Consider the following 22,138-nt stretch of genomic DNA (forward strand, 5'->3'; position numbering starts at 1 on the left):
ATTTTAGACTACCCGCGATGTGCAGTTGTTTAAAAATACCACAGCATCGTTGGCGTTCTATTTACTCTTTCAATTTTTCGTTCGACCAATGTCAGTTCATTATCGAATTTGAATTCGAAAACAAAATTAAGTTCATTTGTTACATTGTTTTTCATTTACATCGATGAACTGCACATTACAGCTTTTTATAAAATCAATTATGCATCAAACTCAAAAATTTGGCTCAAAAAGTTGATGGCAAAGAAAACAACGTCTTACCTCGGGAAACCGGGTCTCTGGACGCAAAACGAAGATTGATTGATTGAATTATACATCAAACATATTTGAATTGCAATGTCGGTGTCACATCAACAATATTTTCACTTTTTCGTTTCTGTTTATGAAAAAGTTTTGGATTTTTATTGTAAAAAATATGTAGGGTTGACAAAATTAAATTTATTATTATTTAATAAAAATTGTCAAGTTAACGAGTCCAATCTTCGTGCATGTTTCGTTCAGTTGAATCTGAATTTCATGTTTATAAACCTGATTATTTTATTTTTATGTGTGAAACTTTGAATATATTTTAAGAAATTGCATAATTAACTTGCTATTCGTGTTAATTTTTGCCAACATCAATTTAACTAAAGGGCCCAGAGAGTTAGCTTTTTCAGACATGACCTTTGTCGTCTTCATTTTTTGAGCTTTTATTTCCTAACTATCAAAGTCAGATAAAATAAAATGAAGTATTTTGCAATTAAGTCTCTGTCAATGTCGGTTGTTATATTCTTTAATAAAAAAAACTTTAATTATTCATGAATAAACTTTTTTTTTGAAAAATACAGCCTTGTTAATGAAATAAAAAACCTGTTTAAAATTATACAACAAAACTCATTTATTTTTGCATCAAATTTTAATCCTTGGAGACCGTTAAATAGAGGATTGAAGAGAAAAATGAAATTGTTGGCTAATTTTTAGGTTCGGTTATTTAATTTAACTAATAAAAAAACAGCGTTAAATTAAAGCAATTAAACCACATTAGTAGAAAAACATATCATAAAACAAATAAAATTTTATTGGAAATGTGGGTTTCATTATCGACAAGTTACAGCTGGGTGTACAGGTCAGCCTTTTCGGCCACTGGATTCATTTTGCGCTCTTCTTTTTTTTCGTTGTTCTGCATTAAAATAAAAAAAAATGTCAGCGTGTGTTGTATCAGTAACGTAAATTATGTTCAATCAATGATTCAATCAAGTTTATGTAGCTCAATTTCTAGAGATTCAACTGGACTCAAATCCAAAATTCGCAAAACAAACAATTTTGAAGAAGTACAAAAAAGTCAAACAAAAAAATAGATGATTAAATAAAATAAAATGAAAATAAAAGAAAAAAGCATACATAATACTTCAATGAACAAATATCGACCGATAAATGATAAAAAATAATAATAATGAATAAATAATAATGCAACTTTAATATTCTGGTTGAAACAATTTTTTAGCAATATGCGGTTTGAACACAATAAAGAAAGTTTTTAGCCAACGTAAAATTCATTTTCTTACGAGTTTTAAGAATTGCAAGTGTAGACTGCTTGCTTCCGAGGTGTGCCGTTTCAAGTAATCGATGACAGGCGATAAAGCATTTGTTATTATTTTTCCAACCTCCGCTTCCAAACTTCCTATAATTTGGTTTTTTAACAAATTTACGTCGCATTCGGTTTTGTTTTGCTGTTTATAACCGGGAGACGAATTCCCGTGTTGCTTTTGAATTTGTTGTAAATAATCTAATTCGTAAGAAATTATTGCATTTTTATTTTTCATTTCATCATCGGCCAAAGGGTAGCTGTTAAAATTGTTGTATGTTCCAGAAAACTTTCTAGGTAAGATGTCATTGTCCGTGGTTGAATCAAAACGTCTTTCCATACTTTTGCTCTTTTTTTTAGTTGATGAAGTGAATGCAGCTTCAGATTTAAATGGAGGATTGGAGTTACGCCGTGCCAGCCGAGCGATATCTTTTTTTATTTTTTCAAACATGAAGCTTGACTGGAACTCGTCTTTTTTGAAATCGTTTTGCAACTCGCGCCTGAATGAACATATTTTATTTCTATTAATGTAAAATTAAGTTGAATTTCATTTTATTTATGTTTCAATTCATTTTGCTTTTTATAAATCAAAATTAAAACCATGACTATTTATAAAATTAGAGGAAACAATGGCGGAATCTAGACAATGCTGACGGCAGTGGCGGATCTAGGGGAGGAGAGGGGCGTATAATGTTGGCTTCCCGGTGAACAATGAAAAATTTCGCAAACAAATTTGTGAAAATATTCCCCCCCGGTCATAAACTTTTTGTTGAAAACTTTCGGTCGTCAACTAATTTCGGGAAAAAATTGTTTGGATATTTCTCCCTCTCGGTCATTGATTTTTTGTTGAGAATTCCCCCGCCCGGTTGTCAACAAATGTGTTGAAATTCCCCTCTTCCGGTTCCTCAATATTTTTTAAAATCATGGCCCCCCGTCAAAGTTACTGGCTGACGTGAGGCCAAAATTTTCAAAACTTGGACATTTTGAAAAAATTTTACGGGGGACCAAGAAATTAATCAAATGTTCGCTAATGTGGCCAAAATAAGGCTGACGATTTTGTACTTAAAAACGTTCCTGTCTAAAAAGTTTTACTGACTTTTAATAAAAAAAAACTGTTTAACTCTGGCCCCGGATATTTTTTATCCGACTCCAACACTCTGGTTTTAGGATACTATTAATCTCTTAAAAACTGTTTAATTTTTACTACACAGTTTTTTTTCTTATTTCACCAAAGTAATTTATGTTCTCTTGTTTTTTCATCAATTATACTATCTGAGTTTGAATTGAAATAAAATCACTAAAATATTACATTTAATTTGAATTCAACAAAAACAGAAAGTGAGAAAACATTTCTATTTTTAGTGGTTTTTATAAAATTTGCCAACTAAAAAACTTTCATTTTTGTGACGCAGCAAAAACTTGAAACATAATTGGTCGCGCAAGTCAACAAATAAAATTTAAAACGTGGAACGCGGCAAATTTTAATGATTTTTGGTTTTATCCATGTTGTTTTTGGATTTTTCTAATATTTATTATTCCTGTAATGAATAGAACCATTTTGAGATGTACAGATCGACCATCAGAAGAGAAAAAAAATGCTTCAATGATTGCACTTGTTAGTCTTTTACATGTAGTCAAATGAAACTTAAAAATCAATCAAAGAAGTCAAATTTCATGCTGAAATAATTTTTATAGAGCATGATTTTTTGGCATGATCACCTCAAACTGGAGATGTCTTGTTTGATTTCGGAAATGTGATCTTCGTTGATGCTCTCTTGTCTCAGTTGAATTTTCCACTGATGTATAAATCTGTTGACCAATTTGCGCATAACATCCTGTTGGTAAATGACAAATAGTATTTTAAATAAATACATACACATAAGCGTAAGCATTGTCTTAAATTGTCTTACTGAAACGATTTTACTAGATTGTTTTTCATGAAACACAAAAGGTTTTTTTTTCAAATTTTAATAAATTTTATCAGCATATGTTTCAAATATGGCACTTTGTCTGCATCATGTGAACATGAAGTAGCCATATCACTTCTTAAAGAACAATTTTAAAAGCCTCCGCCATCCACACATTCAGATGTTAATGATCGACTCATTTAACTATTTAAAACCTTACCGTTGATGAGAAAATTTGTAAATGATCTAGTTGGCCATGTTATTTGCTTCATGGTTTATAATTTTGAAGCTAAACTTTTGATCTAATTAAATATTAAAAAAATTCACCAAATTCGTTTTAGCACGTAATATCCATGTAGAATGTTTTTTTTATTTTAATATTGCACTTGATTTGCGTTTTGTCGCTATTCATGGTTAGTCCTGTTGTTTTTGATTTTATCATTTGTTGTTTTTTTTTAATAAATGTTCTATGTTTTTCTTACAAGAAATGGGACGAATTCAAGAAATCCTGATTAGTTGTATCCGGATCTAAATCTAAGTGATGTATTTAGACGGATCCAAATCCGGATTTAAGGTGCGTCCGTGCCTTTAATTAAATATTTTTAAAACCAACTTCTATCCTAACTTAGTGCACGGAAAACAATCAACAATTTGGAGCTTTATGTTTAAAACCATGCCGTTTTACCGCTTATTTAAAAAGAGAAGTGTTTGACTCAGTTGTAGTTACAAACACTTGTTGAAAACGGTTAACATGGGATTTCAAAAAAATTTATAAAATTTTACTTTTCAGCTCATCATTGCAGATATTTTATAAAAATTAAAAAAAAATTTATTCGATTCGATTCCTTTTTTACCGATTCTCTATTGGTGTATTCGACGAATACGAATCTTACCGGGTCCCAAGATTAGCACTGAAATCCAAATAACCGTCGCATTTTATTTTCAGTGAATAATTTAAATACATTTACAGAATAGAAAAATAATATAGCGGGTGTCATTGATATGTTTTTAAAAAAGCATCAGCCTTAAGTATATTGTCTGGTGCAATTGCTGATTTTGTGTATATCCTGCAGTAGAAAGGTAATGTAGGTTATGTAGTTCCGGCCAGTGGCGGCTCCAAACAATTTTGTCGGGGGCCTAAAGTTTTCAAAATCCTTTAACGTTGATTGGAAGAAATTTTGAAATTTGGACGGTGTTGGGCCAATATTTGCGATAATGTGGTACAAATTAGGCTGACCACATTTTTTTCTTATCATGGTCAAATTTTCGTCAAGAACAGTACCTTTTTCGTAAAAACAATAAACAATGAGTTTTACTGACTTTTAAAACAAATACTGTTTACAACAGGTTGGGGCACTGACTGTTCTAGATCCGCCACTGGTTAATGTGCATCGTCCAGCTGCTGATTAAAATTTACGGCGATGATTAGAAAAACGTTGCATCTCATTCGAGTGACTTGTTCCAAATTTTGACAAGGACTGAAGTTATGAAAAATTGTTTTTTTTACATAAACTTAATTTAAAATATTTAATCAAATGCAACAATAATGAATTAGCACAAAAAATCCTATATTTACAACAGATTATTCCAGTTTGAATACCGTTAAACCGTTTTTTAAATATATAGATCTTACGGTATATTGTCTCCTGTTGTCTTCCAGTAACTTTTCCTTAGACTTCATGCTTTTTCTCATCATTTTTTTTGTCTGTAGTATTTATAAAATTGAAAATTGCATCTGTTACATTGTTAATGTCCAAAATAATAAGAAATGTCTATTATGTTCGTTCAAAAATAATTTAAAAGAATTTTCTGAAACTAGCACATAACAGTGATAGTTTAAATTAATTAATGTTAAAATGTAAAGAACCTTGAAAAAAATTGTATCCACACTAGGTTTAATGTGACAGCAATAGAGTATTTTATACACCAACAACTTGATACTTCTTAAGAAATAATAAATTGATTTAGGACTGATTAATATGTTGAAGGGAGGGGGTAGCGTTGAGCCATCATCAAAATATCCCATCCACAATTTCGTTCTCGCAAATTTCCATTCTCTGTCAGCATGGTCCTAATGTTAATTATACAGTTCAAATGACCAATTGTAGGATATGGTTCTGAAAGATGGACAACAAATAATACACAAAAACAAATTATAGGCGTTTGAATTTGGTGTTGCAGAAAACTGTCAAGAGAATCATTGATTTATCATTGAACAGGTAAAAGGCTACTTGAAAAGTTAGAAAAAAGATGTTGCTAAAAAATTTAGAAACCCAAGTAAAGTTATTTCCATTAAACAAGAAAACCAAACTATTTAGAAAAAATGGTCATACAAGATTGCACTCGGGAAAGCGAGAGAGAGAAAATGAGTTAAGTTCTGGAAATGGAAAATAGGAGTGGTATAAAAATCAATAGAGCAAGCAGAGCAACCGAAGAAAAAAGTTTGTGCAAATATTTGAATTGCAAAATCCCTAGAGATGTGGAACGGCACTAGACGATGACTTCGTATATCGGTTTAAGCACAATTTTGCAAAAACTCATAAATAATTTTAAAAATGCTGTCGCATTTTTCTTTGTTCAATTCAGTAAAAATGATCAGAATTTAGAACGAACACCTGACTGTCAGTCTGCTTTTAAACAATCGAAATCTGAAAAACAAACACGCGAATGTCGTAATTTGACAAAATTTTACATGTTGAACATTGACTTCTCAACAATTTATCTTTCTTACATTCATTAACATAAAAAATGGTCCGTTGCAGAAATAGAAACTCTCGAATTTTTAGATGTATGTTCAGTAAAGCATATTCTAAACCTTTGGTAAATAATGACTTCACCATAATTACTGACTACATTTCATTAAAATCCATTGCTAGTTAAAAATTTCAAGCCATAGATTAATTAAATAAACAACATTTTATTGAAAATGTTTGTTAACCTCTGAACACATTAAATACAAACGTCCCCAATCAACGTCACATGCAGAAACGAGTTTCAATAATTCACTAACTAATTTTCAACATTCTTGAAGAAAATAATAAAAATTCAACCAAATAAAACAACATTAAATTCTATTCATCTCATTTTTCGAGATGACAAACAAGATCATGATTGGTAGGCACGATTCATCGATTACGTTCATAATAGCACATTCCTTGATGATGATGTTAAGAAGAAGTATGAACATCAGTATGCATAAATTGCATGTATCACCTCAATGTTAACCGATTAGGGCTCTTAACGTCTATTCAACCTTTCATTCAGCAGTTATGAGGCTAAATAGTTGGTAGTGGTATAGACTATTAGGCAACAATACTATTGGTCCAGAATGTCCAAAATTGCGCAAATTGTCAAAAAAGCAATCATTCTCAAACAACCAAAATCTACATTGAAGCTGCTAGAAGTTGTCCAAACTTTGGAGCGCGCGCAGTAAATTATCGCATGTCCTTCACCAGAAAGCTCCATAAAATATAAATATGCACTTATTTTCATTTAAGTACTGATCATTTAATCATTTATCAGGAATCCGGAAGCATAGCCCAGCCACTATATCCACTACAAAAAATACAAAATTGAGCCGCGTTGGCAGACAGTGACTTATCTAACCACAGTTCTTTGGCGAATTCCTTCAACCATTTCAAACAAATTGTTCACTATAAAAAAAAGAATTCAATTAAACAATTAATGGAGAGAGAATGGAAAGTGACGTGTTGAGCAAAACATCGAGCTTTCTCATTAAATTGCACACACATAAAAGCTGAGAGCAGGTTTGTGCTAAGTTAAAAAAAACAAGATGCTTATAAGAGCTACGAAATGAAGTTGATAAAAAAGAATATGGAAAAAAGTTTGTCATCAGTATTTAAGTTATCGATTGTTTTATAAAATGACATGTCTGTAAATGGTTATAAAATTTATCTTGATTTTTTGTAATTCAAACAATTTAATTATAAATTTTGAAACAATTTCTCTTAACGAAAAATGAGAATTATAAATTTTGAAACAATTTCTCTTAACGAAAAATATGTAAACTTTAAATAAAAGATATTTTTACATTTTCACACAACACATACCACGATCACATTAAATGACTTGGACATCATGGCAATAAGCATGTTGAGAAATAAAATTCTGGCGGCCATGTTGTATAATCCAAATAACATCATGCCAAACCCTTCTATAACATTTAAATCCAAGTTTAACGCATCCAGATCCACTATTCCAAACAGTGTCCAGAATAATGTCACAAACGAAATTACCAATCTGAATTTTATTGTTTCATGTTTATAATAATAACAAAGTAAACTTTAATTACAATTGGGTCATTTGAAAAATTCGTTAGGGCGGTCTGTGTATAAACTATTAATTTAAAAAAAACGAAAAAAAAACAGAGAAATGACGATTTAACTAAAATAAAATGTAAATGTAGAATATTCAGTTTCAAGTCTTGCAAACGTAATAGAAATAGTTAAACCGATAGTTTAAAACCAGCGTTATTCCAGAACAATGATCGATTTTACGGAAATCAAAGATGAAAGAAAAAGACGTTTTTAATACTGGCTTTTGCTAAAAAAATGTATAAACGTAGAAATTATTGTTTTTAACTCTTGTCGTTGTGTACTCAGCAAGAAGTGCACATTTTGGACAAATCATATTAAAAATTACTTTATAACGCCTTTGCAGATGTTTGAAGTGTGTTGAATCGTTAATATTGACGTTATTTTATATAAGGTAAGTAATATTTCCATTATGTATATAATACTTGAAAACGATTGTGAAAAATGGCTGAAATAAGCATTCTTCAGTTTAATTAAATTTGCTTAGTTTTTCGAAAAAGGCAAGGCGGTTTGAAAACGTTGATAATGATGGCTCTTTTTAGAGTTTGTTAAAATTTTAAATTATATCGTTAATTTTGCAATTATACAATTAATAATTAATTTCAGGTGCAGTTACCTTTTTGTAGACAGTTTAACCCGAATAATTTTAGTTTCAGAATATTCGGTTGAAGTTGAAAAAAAATGATAACAATTCATTTATACCTAGTTGTTGCTGACGAATATTTTAATAGTACATTTAACTGCAAAACATATTTGTTAAATTTTAGTATTTCGTTTAATTCAAAAAATTTTAATTCAGCTTTTGAAATGTTTTTGACAAATTAAAACAGTACCAAAAATAAAGTTTGTGGTTTATAATTTTAATTACACAAAATTTGTCAGATAAAATTTGTCAATTTTAATCCGGATCATTTCAATTTATTCAATTTCGATGTTGGACTTGATTTGATACAAAAAAAAATTTTAATTTATTTTGAACGGAGATTTTTATTTTCCGAGAGAAATTGTTTCAAACTTGAAGAATATTTGAATAAAACTGTAAAGGTAAATAAACCTCAATTTCTCTGTAAGAATTTGACATCATAGCTATGAGCATATTAATCAAAACAATTACCGCCATTGTATGATAAAACATCAACAAACATTCGCCAACTGCTTTCGTAATAGCTTTTAGCTGTCCGTCTCTTACTGTTTGCAATTGGGTCAGACCAAAGAGAGACCAAAAGAGCGTCACATAGCTCCTAAATATTCTAAATTTGTGCAATTCGGTTTCATAATTGAATTAGGTATCTAAAATGAAAATTTTATTATGATGATCTTATCTTTTAATTAGTAATTTAATGTTAAAAAAATTCATTTTATACATGGTCTACATAAGCAAACCTCAATATCAGTAAAACGTCGCACCATCGCGTCGTATAAGAGAGTTATTAAGAAACTAAACGGTCAAACTTAGAAATTTTGTTTATAATTATATGGTTATTGTTTAAAAACTTGTATTTCATTTTTTTATAGATTTATGTGGTGTTGTTGATTAACTGATTTGTGCTTAAAAAGGTAAAATTTAAATATATTTCATGCCTGTTCATTCACAAAGACTGGCTGAAAACATCTTTTTGACGTAAATAGAGTGAAAGTTTTATTAAGCTGTTGTACACTAATAAGAAATTAATGTTGCACAAGAAATTCGTTGGAAACCAGCACCGACACCACAATGTTTACTTCATCATTTTAAAGACTCTTGGTCAGATAAGGCTATTGTTTATATTAAATTTCATTTGGTTTTGCTTAGTTATAACAATTTGTTTTATTCAATTATTATTTGTTAAATTATTTTTCAATTACACACAAAAATCAAACTTACGGATTAAACGCGTTTTCATAATTTGTGTTCTGCATTTCTTGCGAAGTCATTTGATGATTTGTTTCTACTGATTTTGTCGACCCAAAAATAGTATTTACAAAGGATTCATTGATCACATTTGGAAGAACTAGACTGACGTTATTATAATTTGTAGAATTCGAACTTGATGTTATTTTTTTCAATGATTGAAATATTGCAGAAAGTGTATTTGAACTCTCGTGAGATGAATTAGAAGAGGAATAAAAGTAGTAGAGTTGATTCAAACCACAAGCAAATGAAGTTATAACCAGGAAAAAAATGAAAAAAAATTTTCCTATATCAATCAGCATGCATCCTAAAGAAATTTGGAGTGGTCCAAGCAATGGGTTAGCTTGAAAGAGATAAATTATTCTCGCAAAGCTGAAAACATTGGCAATTGCAAAAACTCCTTCTGAAACAAAAGTTGGATCTGTTTCAGGCCATTGATTTCGAGGAGCTAAACTCAAACCGTAAATATCGGGGTGCTGAGAGTGAAAGTAAGCAATTAAACGCAAGGACAAGGTGCACAAATACAATGAAAGCATAATGAAATCGAGCCAGTTCCACCATTGGCGAAGATAAGCTTTCAGACCTTCGTCCCACAACTGCTTGCATTCTCCCCAGACAAAACCTGCAATTTTGAAAATTGGTTTTATAAAACAGAACGTGCTATCTTTTAATGCATTTATAAAAAATAGATTTGTTATAATTTGAATTTACCCATGACGTATGCAACAATAAGACATTCCAAGTTAGTAGGCGGCGGACCTCTTTGATGTTGTCTTTGAGTGTATTCTCCGTCAGCTGCACCAAAATTTGTGGAAACCAAAATGAGAAGAAACAAAAAAACTCCAAAAGACACACTGTGATACATGAATTTCATAAAAGGAGTTCGAACTAAGCGGCCGATTCTACTTCTTGGAAACACCAGATAGATCAACGCCATAATTGGAAGAAAGCATATGAGAGTTATAATAATGACAACTTTTGTAATAAAATTCCTTCTTCGCCATCCAGGGATTCCTTCAAACCACACTGAGGCCAGCAATTGTTGGCAATGAGGATGGGCAACAAACTAGACGAATGTGTCAATTTTATTTAATTGAAAACTCAATATTTCGGGCAAGTCTATACATTTTAAAACGGTATTCAAATCATAAAATTGTTAGATATAGTGACAAAACCATCATATTTGACTGGGAAAGGAAAGTAAAAAAATAAAACAGTGAAAAAACAGTTTCGCAGTAAATACCTTTTTCCTCGTTAAGATATGTTTATAAATTGCTTATTTTTTTTTCTATACTAGCAGTTTGAAGATTACACAAATCAACAAATTTAAATATATACTATTCTAGATTGTAGTTCATTATTTTTATGGCTTATCTATATTTTGCGAAATTGATCGACATTAAAGCACAAAAATATTACTTTGCTGATTTGGTTTTAACAATTTTCATTCTAAGCCCTAAGCCGTGGAAAGAAATCATTTGAAAAATATTATATTCGACAAATAGGTTAAGAAAATCTCGTATTAAACAAATATATATGAGATGATAGTCTCAGTTTTAATAAATAAAATTAAACTTTAAGAGGAAAACATTTAAACAACTACACTTCAAATATTAGATTTTCCCTTGACGCGATTCACTCACCTGTTTTTGTCTATATTTTAACGCTAACTTCAACCTATCCAAAGTCAGTTTGTTAATCTGAGAACCGGATAAATTTTGCTTATTCCGTAAATCTTTGTCGGTATGGTTAAAATGTTCATCGTTGTGGTTGTAATCTTTGTAAAATTTTTCTTCATCTTCTGAAGTTGTTTCTTCCACGTCACTCCATTCCGTTGTCCATTTGTCGTACGCAGAATCAACAGATTTGTTTAAGACAGCAATAACCTTAAACAAAAATAATGATTTTAAAAAATTAATTGCAATGGAGATAGCAGAAATTGGGCTTTCATCAATTCAGACAGATACTAAAAGCAGAGTAATTTTTAAATGAAAGAATAATAAGGAAATAATTATTGTTTGAAAAAAAGCATAATGGAATTCCATGCTATGTAAATTAAGTGTTACATATTTCAACAGTTGAATCAGAAAATAACATATGGTATGTGTATAACATGACTTTTGAAAAATTTGGTTATTAACAATTAAAATTTGAGATAGATAACGAAACATTTTAATGTTTCATTAAATAAAAAATTGCATAATCAATAAATTGCTCTAGCCACTAATTTGGCGTTAGTTTTTCAACGAAATTAAATGCGTTAAAAAAAGTCGCGTGTAAAGAAGAGTAGAAAAATTTGGAGTGTTGTTCATGTTGGAACCACCGGCTTAATGAAGGCTGTTGAAAAACTTGGTGGTGTGATCTAATTTGAGTCGGTGAAACTCTATTCAACCAAAAATAAAAATAACAGCAACAAAATAAAACCGCAGAAAATTTGATACGCTTTTAATTTATAAGAACAATTGTAATAAACGAGCAAACAAAACTAACTTTGAAATAACCATGAAACAAATAAACGCATTATTTTAATTACAAGTTACAATTGCTCACGAAAAATTTCTTTTTGTCTACTTTATCTGGGTCCAAACTTAATCATCCTTTTCGCAGTGCGAAAGTTAGTGAAGAACCAACCCTCTCCGATAAAATGTTGGAGGCCGCTATCGAAGATATGAAGCCGCTGAGTTCATTGTCTTTCATAGCCATGTGCTCCAACTCCTATGAAAGTCGAAAAGCAGTTGAAAGTTTTTTCCGTTGCATGACAGTTGACCGATACTTAATACGACAATATGCGCTTCGGAGTTACCCCTTTAATGTAGCACTCCGATTCATTAGAGATAAGTTCTTTTTCATTTTTAGTCGAATGTGCTATTTTACAATATTTATGACGTCATATTTTAGGCATAGAATACATGTGCATTCAATTTAAAGTGCCATATGCATTTATTTATTTAAATCAAAATTATCTGCTTTCACAAAACATAAAAATTACTCTATTTTTCTATTTTTTCAATAAATTGTTTAAAAAATGTTTTAACCTCGTGACTGCTCCTACATTGATCCAACAAATTGCAAGCATATTGTTTGCATTGTTCACTCAAATTAGCGTACAAATCTCTAAATTCATTTTCTTTCATAGCCAAGTGCTCCAATTCCCATGAAAGTCGAAAAGCAGTTAAAACAGGATCGAAACTTGTCAGTGATATCCAGGCCGGACTGGACAGCGCTCTAATTTTATTAAAAAAGTACAATAAAGTGTTTTAATGCTTCAATGTAAATTTTTAGATAATAATTTTTTTGAAATACAAATATGAACTTCAACCTAATTATAATAATAGGATATTTACAGAATAAAGTTGAATAATTTTGTTATGAAAGACACAACATGACAAAGTTTTTAAAGGTTGCATGGCGATAAAAGTTTGAAAATCTAACCTGAATATTTGAATACGTTGTAATGAATATCTTAAGCTATCTTCAAATGTTTCTTTTCTGCACTTGCTGCAGGAGCACGAAAGAGGATGGGGCTTGTTTATTGTGGCCCCACGAGAGATTAACAATTGAATGATTTCGAAATGATTGCAGTGAGCTGCCAAAACGATTGGTGAAATTTCAGGAAAAAACTCGTCAGAAATATTGAAATCATTCTTCATGTTGAAGCCCCAGTCGGAGCCAATCATGTCCGCCGTGACAGAATGATGGTCAATCAGCATTTCCACAATTTCGTACGTGCCTTCACAAATTGCGTAGAGCAATGTGTTTCCTATTTGTATTCCATCTTGTTCTAGAAGAATTTTTATTAATGAAATGTTTCTTTTCTCGACAGCTATCTGTTTTGTGTTTGATCGAAATGTGGACGGACATGTACTTTGTACGTAGCACACATACAAAATAATTTTAAATTTTACATTAATTAAAATACCTTTTCTTATCTTAACCACAAAAATAAAAATAAAACAAATGCGAAAAAAATAATAAAAAAAGGAACAATGTTTTAATAGCGATCGATTTCAGTTATACAAATAAGCAGACTGAACAACATTGTGACTTGGGTCAAAGTGGATTTATGTCGAGTTATATTGTAATGCTCGTCGGTAAGTAGAAAATAATTAATTGAAGGCACAGCTTCATGGGGATTTGCGATCAAAGCGTAATGCTTGTTTGTGTTTTCATGTTGCTGATAACATTTTCTTCACTTTTAAATTTTTAGTTTTTCAATCTTTCTATACAAAACAATTGTTTATTCTGCACTACCGACTTTTGGTCTAAACACATGCAGCATTGAAACAGAATACACTCAAACAATGCAGCGGATACATCATGTAACACGATGAAACCAACCATCTGAAGACTTTCCTATCACGTTTCGAACGGGCACTGGCGTATTACATTATCTTGAATTAACGATTAGCGGAAAATAAAACAAAAAATATTCTTAACCACGGGCAACTTTATTTTGCATGCATTTTTAATATATTTTATAAATAAATGAGGTAATTATGCAAAAGTTAAAAATATTTGTGAAAATCAACTATAAAATATTAAACCAACATTATGTAACCAAATCATCAAACGTTAAAAATAAATCTACTGATTATTATTGTTATTGTTGTTGTTGTTGTTATTAATGCTGTTGTTGTCATTGCTATTAATAAAAGTTAGCCATCATTCACATACTTGTATCGGTGATCTTCCAAGAAAATCAGAACAGTTGATGTCAACCGGTTTTTCAGCATGCAGACATCTCACGACGAGATGTTTATCTCCCTTCTCAACAGCACACAGCAGAACTTTTTCCAGGTGGTTCAGATGTTTATCGTTTGACGAATCCATGGCTAGTTGATATGCTTTTGGTGGCAATCGATTTTTTTTGGTTTTACAATTGACAAACGGAGTGATTTTATTAAAATGATGTCTCTTCTTTATTCTATTGCTATGGAATATGTTATCGGATGGATGAACTGAATTCATGGTGCCTAATTTTGGCCGGGTGTATTGCAGGTCAGTGTAGGAACTCCAACATATTTGTAGGAGTTGTTTTTGTTAATATATACCACGGTGCTATTTCATTTCTGTCTGTATAAATATTTTATTTCAAATTATATATCTGTATATATGCTGGTAAAAGACCAAATTCTTGACAGTATGTAATAAATTCCACCGATTTATTAGTGTTAATCAACTCGTATTCAAATTTTCAATTTGTCTTAGTGACTTTTTATAAACAAAATTAAGTCTGTTCAAAATTGAAACTTTATTTCTATTATTATATTTACATTTTCTGTTAATATATTTATTTCTATAAATATATATTTATATATAAATATGTATATATAATTTTTATCATCCATAATCGAATTCTTTCATCCATTTCGGCTGCCTAGCTTTTCATCTTCGAGTATATCAACACCCGTTTGTACGTTTGTCTCCGTGTCAGTTTTTTTTTGGCCTATGGTTTTCTTGAAAACTTTTTTAATAATTTCAATTGTAAAAAGAACCTTTCAGCCGAAGCTGTATTTACTGAAATTTTATCAGTATAGTACGAAAGACGTTTCAAGCGTTTGAAATTTTTATTTGTTCCCTTAGTATTTTTAGATGTGCTGTATTGGTAAATAAGAGATTGAATTTACTAGTTCTTCGTATAACTTGTTTGGGCTGACAATCTAATATACATCAATTCACCAACAAGGTACAATAAGTGATAGTCAAATGAGTTCTGCTAATTAATCATCGCAAATAAATTAATCTTGTCTTTAATTAATTTCCATGTTTTAATTTTTTAAATATAAAAATATTTTGAACAAATTAAACAGATAATGAATAAAAAAAATAATTCTTGCTGCAAGTAGCAAGAATTACTCACGCGACGCCTTAAATTAGAGAGCTAAGAAATTCCTGTTGCAGACTACAAAAAAATTTCTTTGCAATCTTATTCACTTAACGTTTGAGACATTCATTAGCAGTTGCTAACAACATTTTAAGGTCGTTATTCTTCTTATTCTTACAAATAGTTCCAATTAAAATTTCAAGTAATTTATTGATTTATTTTGACGTTCATGCAATATAATGAAATGAAATGAAGACGGGATTGAAAATACTTAACATCGAGTAACTAGGACCAAGTAAACAAACTGAAATATATTAAATTTAATTCCATTTCATAATTTAAAAAACTTAAATTATTCTTCCAATTGTGAGACTATCAAGATATAAATTATTTTACAATCATTTTCTGATATATCCCAAATACGTTAATTTATTGACTATTTTTTTCTTAGTTGTATTATCATCAATTTATAATCGGTTTTACCGGACAATTTATTCTGAAATTTTTGTAAGAACATCTGCTTTATACATGATCTAATTGAAAATTACAACATAAATAGCAATTAGAACAATAGTTTAGACGTTTTAATGATAGTGAATAATAAATTGCCAGTTGGCACTTTAAAAACAACTGAAATGAACTGTTAGAAACACGTCCATCAAATGCTGCTTCAATATTTTTATTACTAAAAAGTAGCAGCAGCATCTATCGCCACTTCCGTAAACGTTCTTACGATATTTTGTTATAATAATTAAAAATTCATATATAAGCCCCACGTACCTTTTACTCTGTTTTATATCTTGAATTTTTTATAAAAAATGTATATGCTTCCGAAACGTTTAAAAAATATAAAAATACCTCATAAATATCAAATTCTGTTGTGTTCAAGGTCTGTTGCAACATGAGACAATGTTTTGCTTTGTTATTGATTTCTCCGAGACGTGCAAGCATCCGTGGTTGCGAGACCTCTTGCAGACCAGGCCAGGCTTTGTCCATTCAAAACAAAATTCCATATCCCATTCAATTTATAAATATCATTAAACAAAATTTTGAAACAACAGTATATTATAAATTGTTAATAATATGAAATATAAGGAAATTTAAGTAAACGTATGGGTCTAACTTTAATTTCGAACAACACTGTTGTATAGCAAAAAATGCTGTAATTAAAACTGGAGATTGAAACATGTGATTTTTTAAAAGCCTACAAAAATATCGTTTCAATTATTTATTATAATAAATACGTAGCACTGAATACATATAGTGTTTAGAGAATGTCATCGCCATCTTGTACTCTATGCGTGCAATACAACTGCCTGTATGTTATTGAAGAGCATTATACAATAATATAGTAATATGACACAGTAATAATATTATTCAACATGTTATATTTGTTATATGATACACGTTATTGCCCGCCGGTTTGCTCATAGGAAGGCTCGCTTGGCCACTATCTGATGTGTGCGATGTACAACATACTTGCATTTTCACTGGCCAGTCCGCAAAATGACCAGTATTCCTTGGATTGCTTTCGATGCGCTAATTTTCGGCGTTTCAGAATAATTATAACTTTCGCAATGTTTAGTTTTTATGTCCCAAAAAATCCATTTTTTTTTACTTTCTATAGCACAATTATTTCTGTGTAAACAATTATATTTAAAAAATTCAAATTTGTTCATTACAAATTTTAACGATTAAACTTTAATATAAAAAAATAACTTAGCCTAACCGCTTTTGTTGTATCAGAACTTGTTTGTCATCAAAGTACGAACGAATGCAAATACTGCTCATGAACCTGTTGTAATGAAATAAGAGAAGTAACACGTTAGGAAAAAGCTTAATTCCCTTAAAACAATTGAAAAGTCACGTGGCAATAAAAGGAGTAACCTGTTGGTAACCTGCGGTGAGGCTTGATTGAGAAGAGCCGTTATGACAACAAACCCTTCTTCTGTTTCTTACCTTGATTCAATAAGATAAAATTCTTGCACATTAATATGTCCACCGCCCTTCAAAACTGTTTGATCATCTGCCAACGTATCTGCTGTTTCTTTCGTCATTGTTTTCTGGCATTTCAAAATTTTCTTCATCAAACGTATTTATCTGGTATTATTTTTACTGACCATCACTCTATTTTTACCTTCAGTCAACGTGTTTCTCTTAACTCTGATCAAGATAAAATCAATAATTTTTTTTCATTTTTCCTTAAGTATCAATAATAATTTATATATTTCATATGCTATATATTTCATTTTCTATTCTATCTATAAATGATACAAATATTTTTTTGTCTATAATAAAGAAAAAAATTACCTTGCTTACTAAAAGTCTTTTAATTTTGCAAATCATAAAATTAAAAAAATATTTTTGAAAAATCCTTCTAACGATAATAGAATACATTATACTAAATACGATACTATCTTTACTCTAAAACTAAAAAATATGAAATCCTTACATTGCTATTCATTCCCGTTTGGAGCACCATCATAAATCCTTATACATCCTTTGGTCATTCTTGCTACTCAAAGCTGATTTTTTTCAAAGGTTTTAATCATTTTGCCAATGGGGCATCATCATCTGTTTGCGATATTCTAACTTTGGTCGCACAGCGTTATGATGTCTGTTTCTGCAGATCACCATTCTCTTTGTCACAGTGAAGGTTTTATTTACATTTTTGTTGCCTCAATATGTATATTTTGGATGCGCGTGCCTTTTGAGCTCACCTATTTCAAAGTCAATCCCTTCTGATGAGACTTTCAAGGGTCTTTTTCCAAACTCGAGTATATTTTCTTTGTTATGGTTCTATTAAGTATGAAAGAGCATTTCTCAATGTTGAACGTTATCCACCAGTTATCTGCCCCATTGGTAAAATCTTTTTAGGTCTTCACATATTTTTCCACACTTTCATTGCTGCTAACTTTTCTATGTAATGTCATCTGCCAATTTGACAAGTTTGGAGATAAATCTATTTTTAATATCATTACTGATAAGAAGTAACGGTATTGGCCCAGGCACCGAGTCCGAGGTACTCCGCCCAAGTACGTCGACACATTTTGTACAGTAACCTCTTATACTCACTTTCTCCTTTTTTGTCCTCCGGGTAGCTACCTGTATCAGCAAGTTTTCGATTATTATAACAACCTCTAGCTTTGTATGTAATCGTTTTTGTGGTAATTGATCAAATGCTTTTGCAAAGTCAAAATAAATTATATCTATAGTTTTATACCCTGGTCTAAGTTTTCATAAGCTGTCTCAAAAGTTCTAACAAGTATAGTGTTGCATAACCTTATGTTTAAAAAACATGTTTGCGTGTTGACTTTTAAGTGTGCTGTTTTCGAAAAGATGTTTTATAGTTTGTTTTTGAGAATCTTCTGTAAAACTTTGCAGACAATACTTGTCAAGCTAACTGGTTTCTAATTGCCTGTATGTCTAGTTTACTTCAATCACAGAAGCGATTCCATAACTAAACTTCATGGTATTTAAATTTTGCAACACCATTCCAAATATTATTTTATCAGGAAATAGTGTTGAGCTTCAACAGATGGTTTGGAATAATTATGTATTTACAGTTTTTTTTTCATCTGAGCGGATGTTTATAAGAAAGCTCCGCCTCGTATATAATTTCGTTTAGTAGGATTTAGTAAGATAACAACGCAATGGCGTGTTGTCTAAGTGAGGAGGCGAAGGAGCAGAAGAGGATCACCCAGGAAATTGACAAGCAGCTGAAAAAAGATAAAAAGGATGCCAGGAAGGAACTCAAGTTACTTCTGCTAGGTCAGATTTTATGTTATTTTAATTTTATGTTTTTTTTTTATTCATGGTAAATTTTATTTTTACTGTTGTTTTAGTATTTAGTATATATAAGACTATAAGTAAAATATAAAAGTACGGAAGAAGTGTTTTTACTATCATATTAAATTTTATGCTTAAAACTTATTTGCTCTTTTTAGTTGTAGTGTTAAAAAATAAACTTAAAAATAATAACTATACTATAATTAACTATACTATGCTTATCAGTATTGAGTATTTATATATAAATATATCTATCAGCCAGTTTAAAATTTTAAATATATATTATTTTATAGTATAACTATATACTATCATACATTATGATTCAATACAAATGATTTCAAGTGCAAATTAAATAAGGATATTAGGTAGAACCTGATATTGTTACAAACATTACAAACATATGATTATTAGGACAGTTACAAGTTACATAAATGATGGATTTTATCATCTAATAATAAGTGTCAAGTAAATAAAAATAAAGTTATTAAGTTTGTTTATATCTGTATTTGATTAGTTAGTTCCTGTGTGTACATAAAAAAGTATAAAAAAAAATTATTATGGTATATAATATATACCATATACTATATATGTTGTTATGTATGTATAAAATGTTGTTTGTTTTGTTTGTAGGTTAGTAAGTAGTAGTATTTATGGCTCAATTCATTGACTTTTTGTATATATTTTATTCATTTAATAGTAATCTAATCTAATGAAACATGACTTTAAAAAATGTAATTAATGTTTGTACTGTGTTGTATTAAAAATTCCTGAAAACAAATGTTATTAGATTAATTATTAATTAATTAATTAATAGAGAAGTTGAATAAACTATACCAAACCATTACATTATTGCATCTTTGTGTTATAATTAATTTATTGCTGTAATATGTAATGGATTTGTTGTTTATATTAATTCAGACTCTTGATTGATATTTCTAATGATGTTTATTTCACTGAGTTATCTGTATACAAAAATAATCAGTTTAATAATTACATTTATTAATTATTTATTTAATTTATTAAATAGAGCATTAATTGCTATTAACAAATGCATCCAATTTACTTGGAAGTAAAAACATCAAGGCTATTAAAGCAACAGCTAACATATCCTATTGAATTAATATATGTAATACAATACAAAGGCTAATTAAATATTTGTAAATTGAATTAAAGTTAACCTTTAACTGGCAAACTTTTCACAAAAACAATCTATTAAGATATGTCAATGAAGACTAGTCACCAAATGTACCCAATAATGAATTACTTGAAAATAAATCGAAACTTTAAAAAACCAGGAGCTGATCTGCAAACTGGCATATACAGTGGTTAGAAATTTGGCTAAAGTATTAAAACATCATTAAAATTAAAACCCAATAAATAAAATACATGTACTTTAAAATGTACTTGAACACAAATAAAAATAATAAGCATTATTTATTTTTTTGTGTAGTAAATTGAGTTTTGATTAATTAGAATTGTTTTCAGGGTTTTTATATAAACATTCTTTTGTATCACACATTACAATTATTTCTATATTCATTGATTTTTGCATACAAGTCATCAGCCAGTTAGTTAGAGAAAAAGTTGACATGGACTGGACAGCATTGACTGATAGTGATAATGGCTGACTTTGAAAAAAAATGAATTTATTTCAATTCAGTATTGTTTGCTCTCTTTTTAAATCTAGTGATTTTTAAGACATTTTTCTATAACTACAATAAACAATTTTATAAGAAGACTTTGTTTATTATAAGTTAATGATTTATTAAACATATTTTTTCATTTTGTTACATATTTGGTTTAGTTTCAAACGAGTGGCATGTTGTGTTCATTTTAATTTTACACTTTTTTTGGTTGCTTCATTGTTTATCACTTGAAAACATCAAAAGTTACGATGGTGTTGGTTCTTTAAAAGTGAATTCAGAGAAATGAACTGTTAGAAAATATTATGTTTCTGGTTGTGTGCTTGGTAGTATTATTAACTGTTATTATTTTCTGAGAAAAAACATTGTAAAGATGTTCTAAAGCTTTGCTGATGTGTACAATTATGTGTACATCTAAAAGTGTGAGATGTTTGTGATTCAAAAATCTAGACAAAAACATCATTAGCTTTATAAAATTGGTGAATTTGAGCAAATACATTTTTGATAGAGAAAAATATTTTGGAAAGCCATATGTTGCCTTATAATTGTCTCATTTTTTGTCCATATAATGTGCACATAAAAAAAATTCTTCCTGATGATAAATCACAGGTATTGCATCACAAAAAACTCATCTATACAAAAAGAATTGTATGCTGTTGTGTATTTCTTCCTGCTTGCTCAATTGGCATAAAATACCATCTTCCAAAACATGGTGACCACACTTTTGGTGCATCAATTTATACCCTGTTTTATAATGCCAGTTGATCTAACATTAAGCTAATTGTACTTACATGACATTAGACAATGCTGGGTGATCTTGCATCTTTTTTAGATCAGAATATTTCTTTATTTTTATTAGTTACAAAGGGTTTCTGTATGTTATTTGGTTAGCTTTTATCAAAATGTTCAGCTTTTATGCTGCCTATCGGCTTGTCACTTTATAATTTATTCTAATAATAGTTTTTCATAATTGAAAATCTTTTTTCTGATTGTCCTCAATTGGAGTTAACATTTTTTCATATGTTCTCACCAATGATGACATAAAGCCACAGTTGAGAAATTACGTCAAGTGTGATGGTGGTGGTTGATTAGCAGCCTGACTAACAGTGCTGCTGTCATATCTGGTTTGAATGGATCTCTAAATAAAATGGCGGCAGAAATGAAGAAGGTGTTTTTATATACCTGTACT

General features: G+C 29.9%; 2 protein-coding genes across 2 annotated transcripts in view; one reads left to right on the top strand and one right to left on the bottom strand.

Annotated features, from left to right (window-relative positions):
* Positions 1 to 1,529: 1,529 nt before the first annotated feature.
* HELRODRAFT_63393 (hypothetical protein) lies at positions 1,530 to 14,523 on the bottom strand (the record flags this gene model as incomplete). The annotated part of the gene is made up of 13 exons (XM_009010884.1): positions 1,530 to 2,061; positions 3,281 to 3,456; positions 5,069 to 5,173; positions 5,357 to 5,539; positions 8,857 to 9,043; positions 9,667 to 9,733; positions 9,881 to 10,315; positions 10,405 to 10,759; positions 11,337 to 11,393; positions 11,514 to 11,579; positions 12,729 to 12,918; positions 13,126 to 13,520; positions 14,368 to 14,523. The coding sequence occupies 13 exons, from the start codon at positions 14,521 to 14,523 to the stop codon at positions 1,530 to 1,532; spliced, it is 2,904 nt and encodes a 967-aa protein (XP_009009132.1).
* Positions 14,524 to 19,164: 4,641 nt separating this feature from the next.
* The window catches only part of HELRODRAFT_184821 (hypothetical protein), a 10,571-nt gene continuing 7,597 nt past the window's right edge, over positions 19,165 to 22,138 (top strand). The window contains exon 1 of the mRNA XM_009010885.1: positions 19,165 to 19,288. Within this exon, the coding sequence (XP_009009133.1) occupies positions 19,171 to 19,288 (118 nt within the window). The 5' untranslated portion in view covers positions 19,165 to 19,170. The remainder of the gene's footprint in view (positions 19,289 to 22,138) is intronic.

Source organism: Helobdella robusta, assembly GCF_000326865.2.
Source record: "Helobdella robusta unplaced genomic scaffold HELROscaffold_1, whole genome shotgun sequence".
Taxonomy (NCBI): Eukaryota; Metazoa; Annelida; class Clitellata; order Rhynchobdellida; family Glossiphoniidae; genus Helobdella; species Helobdella robusta.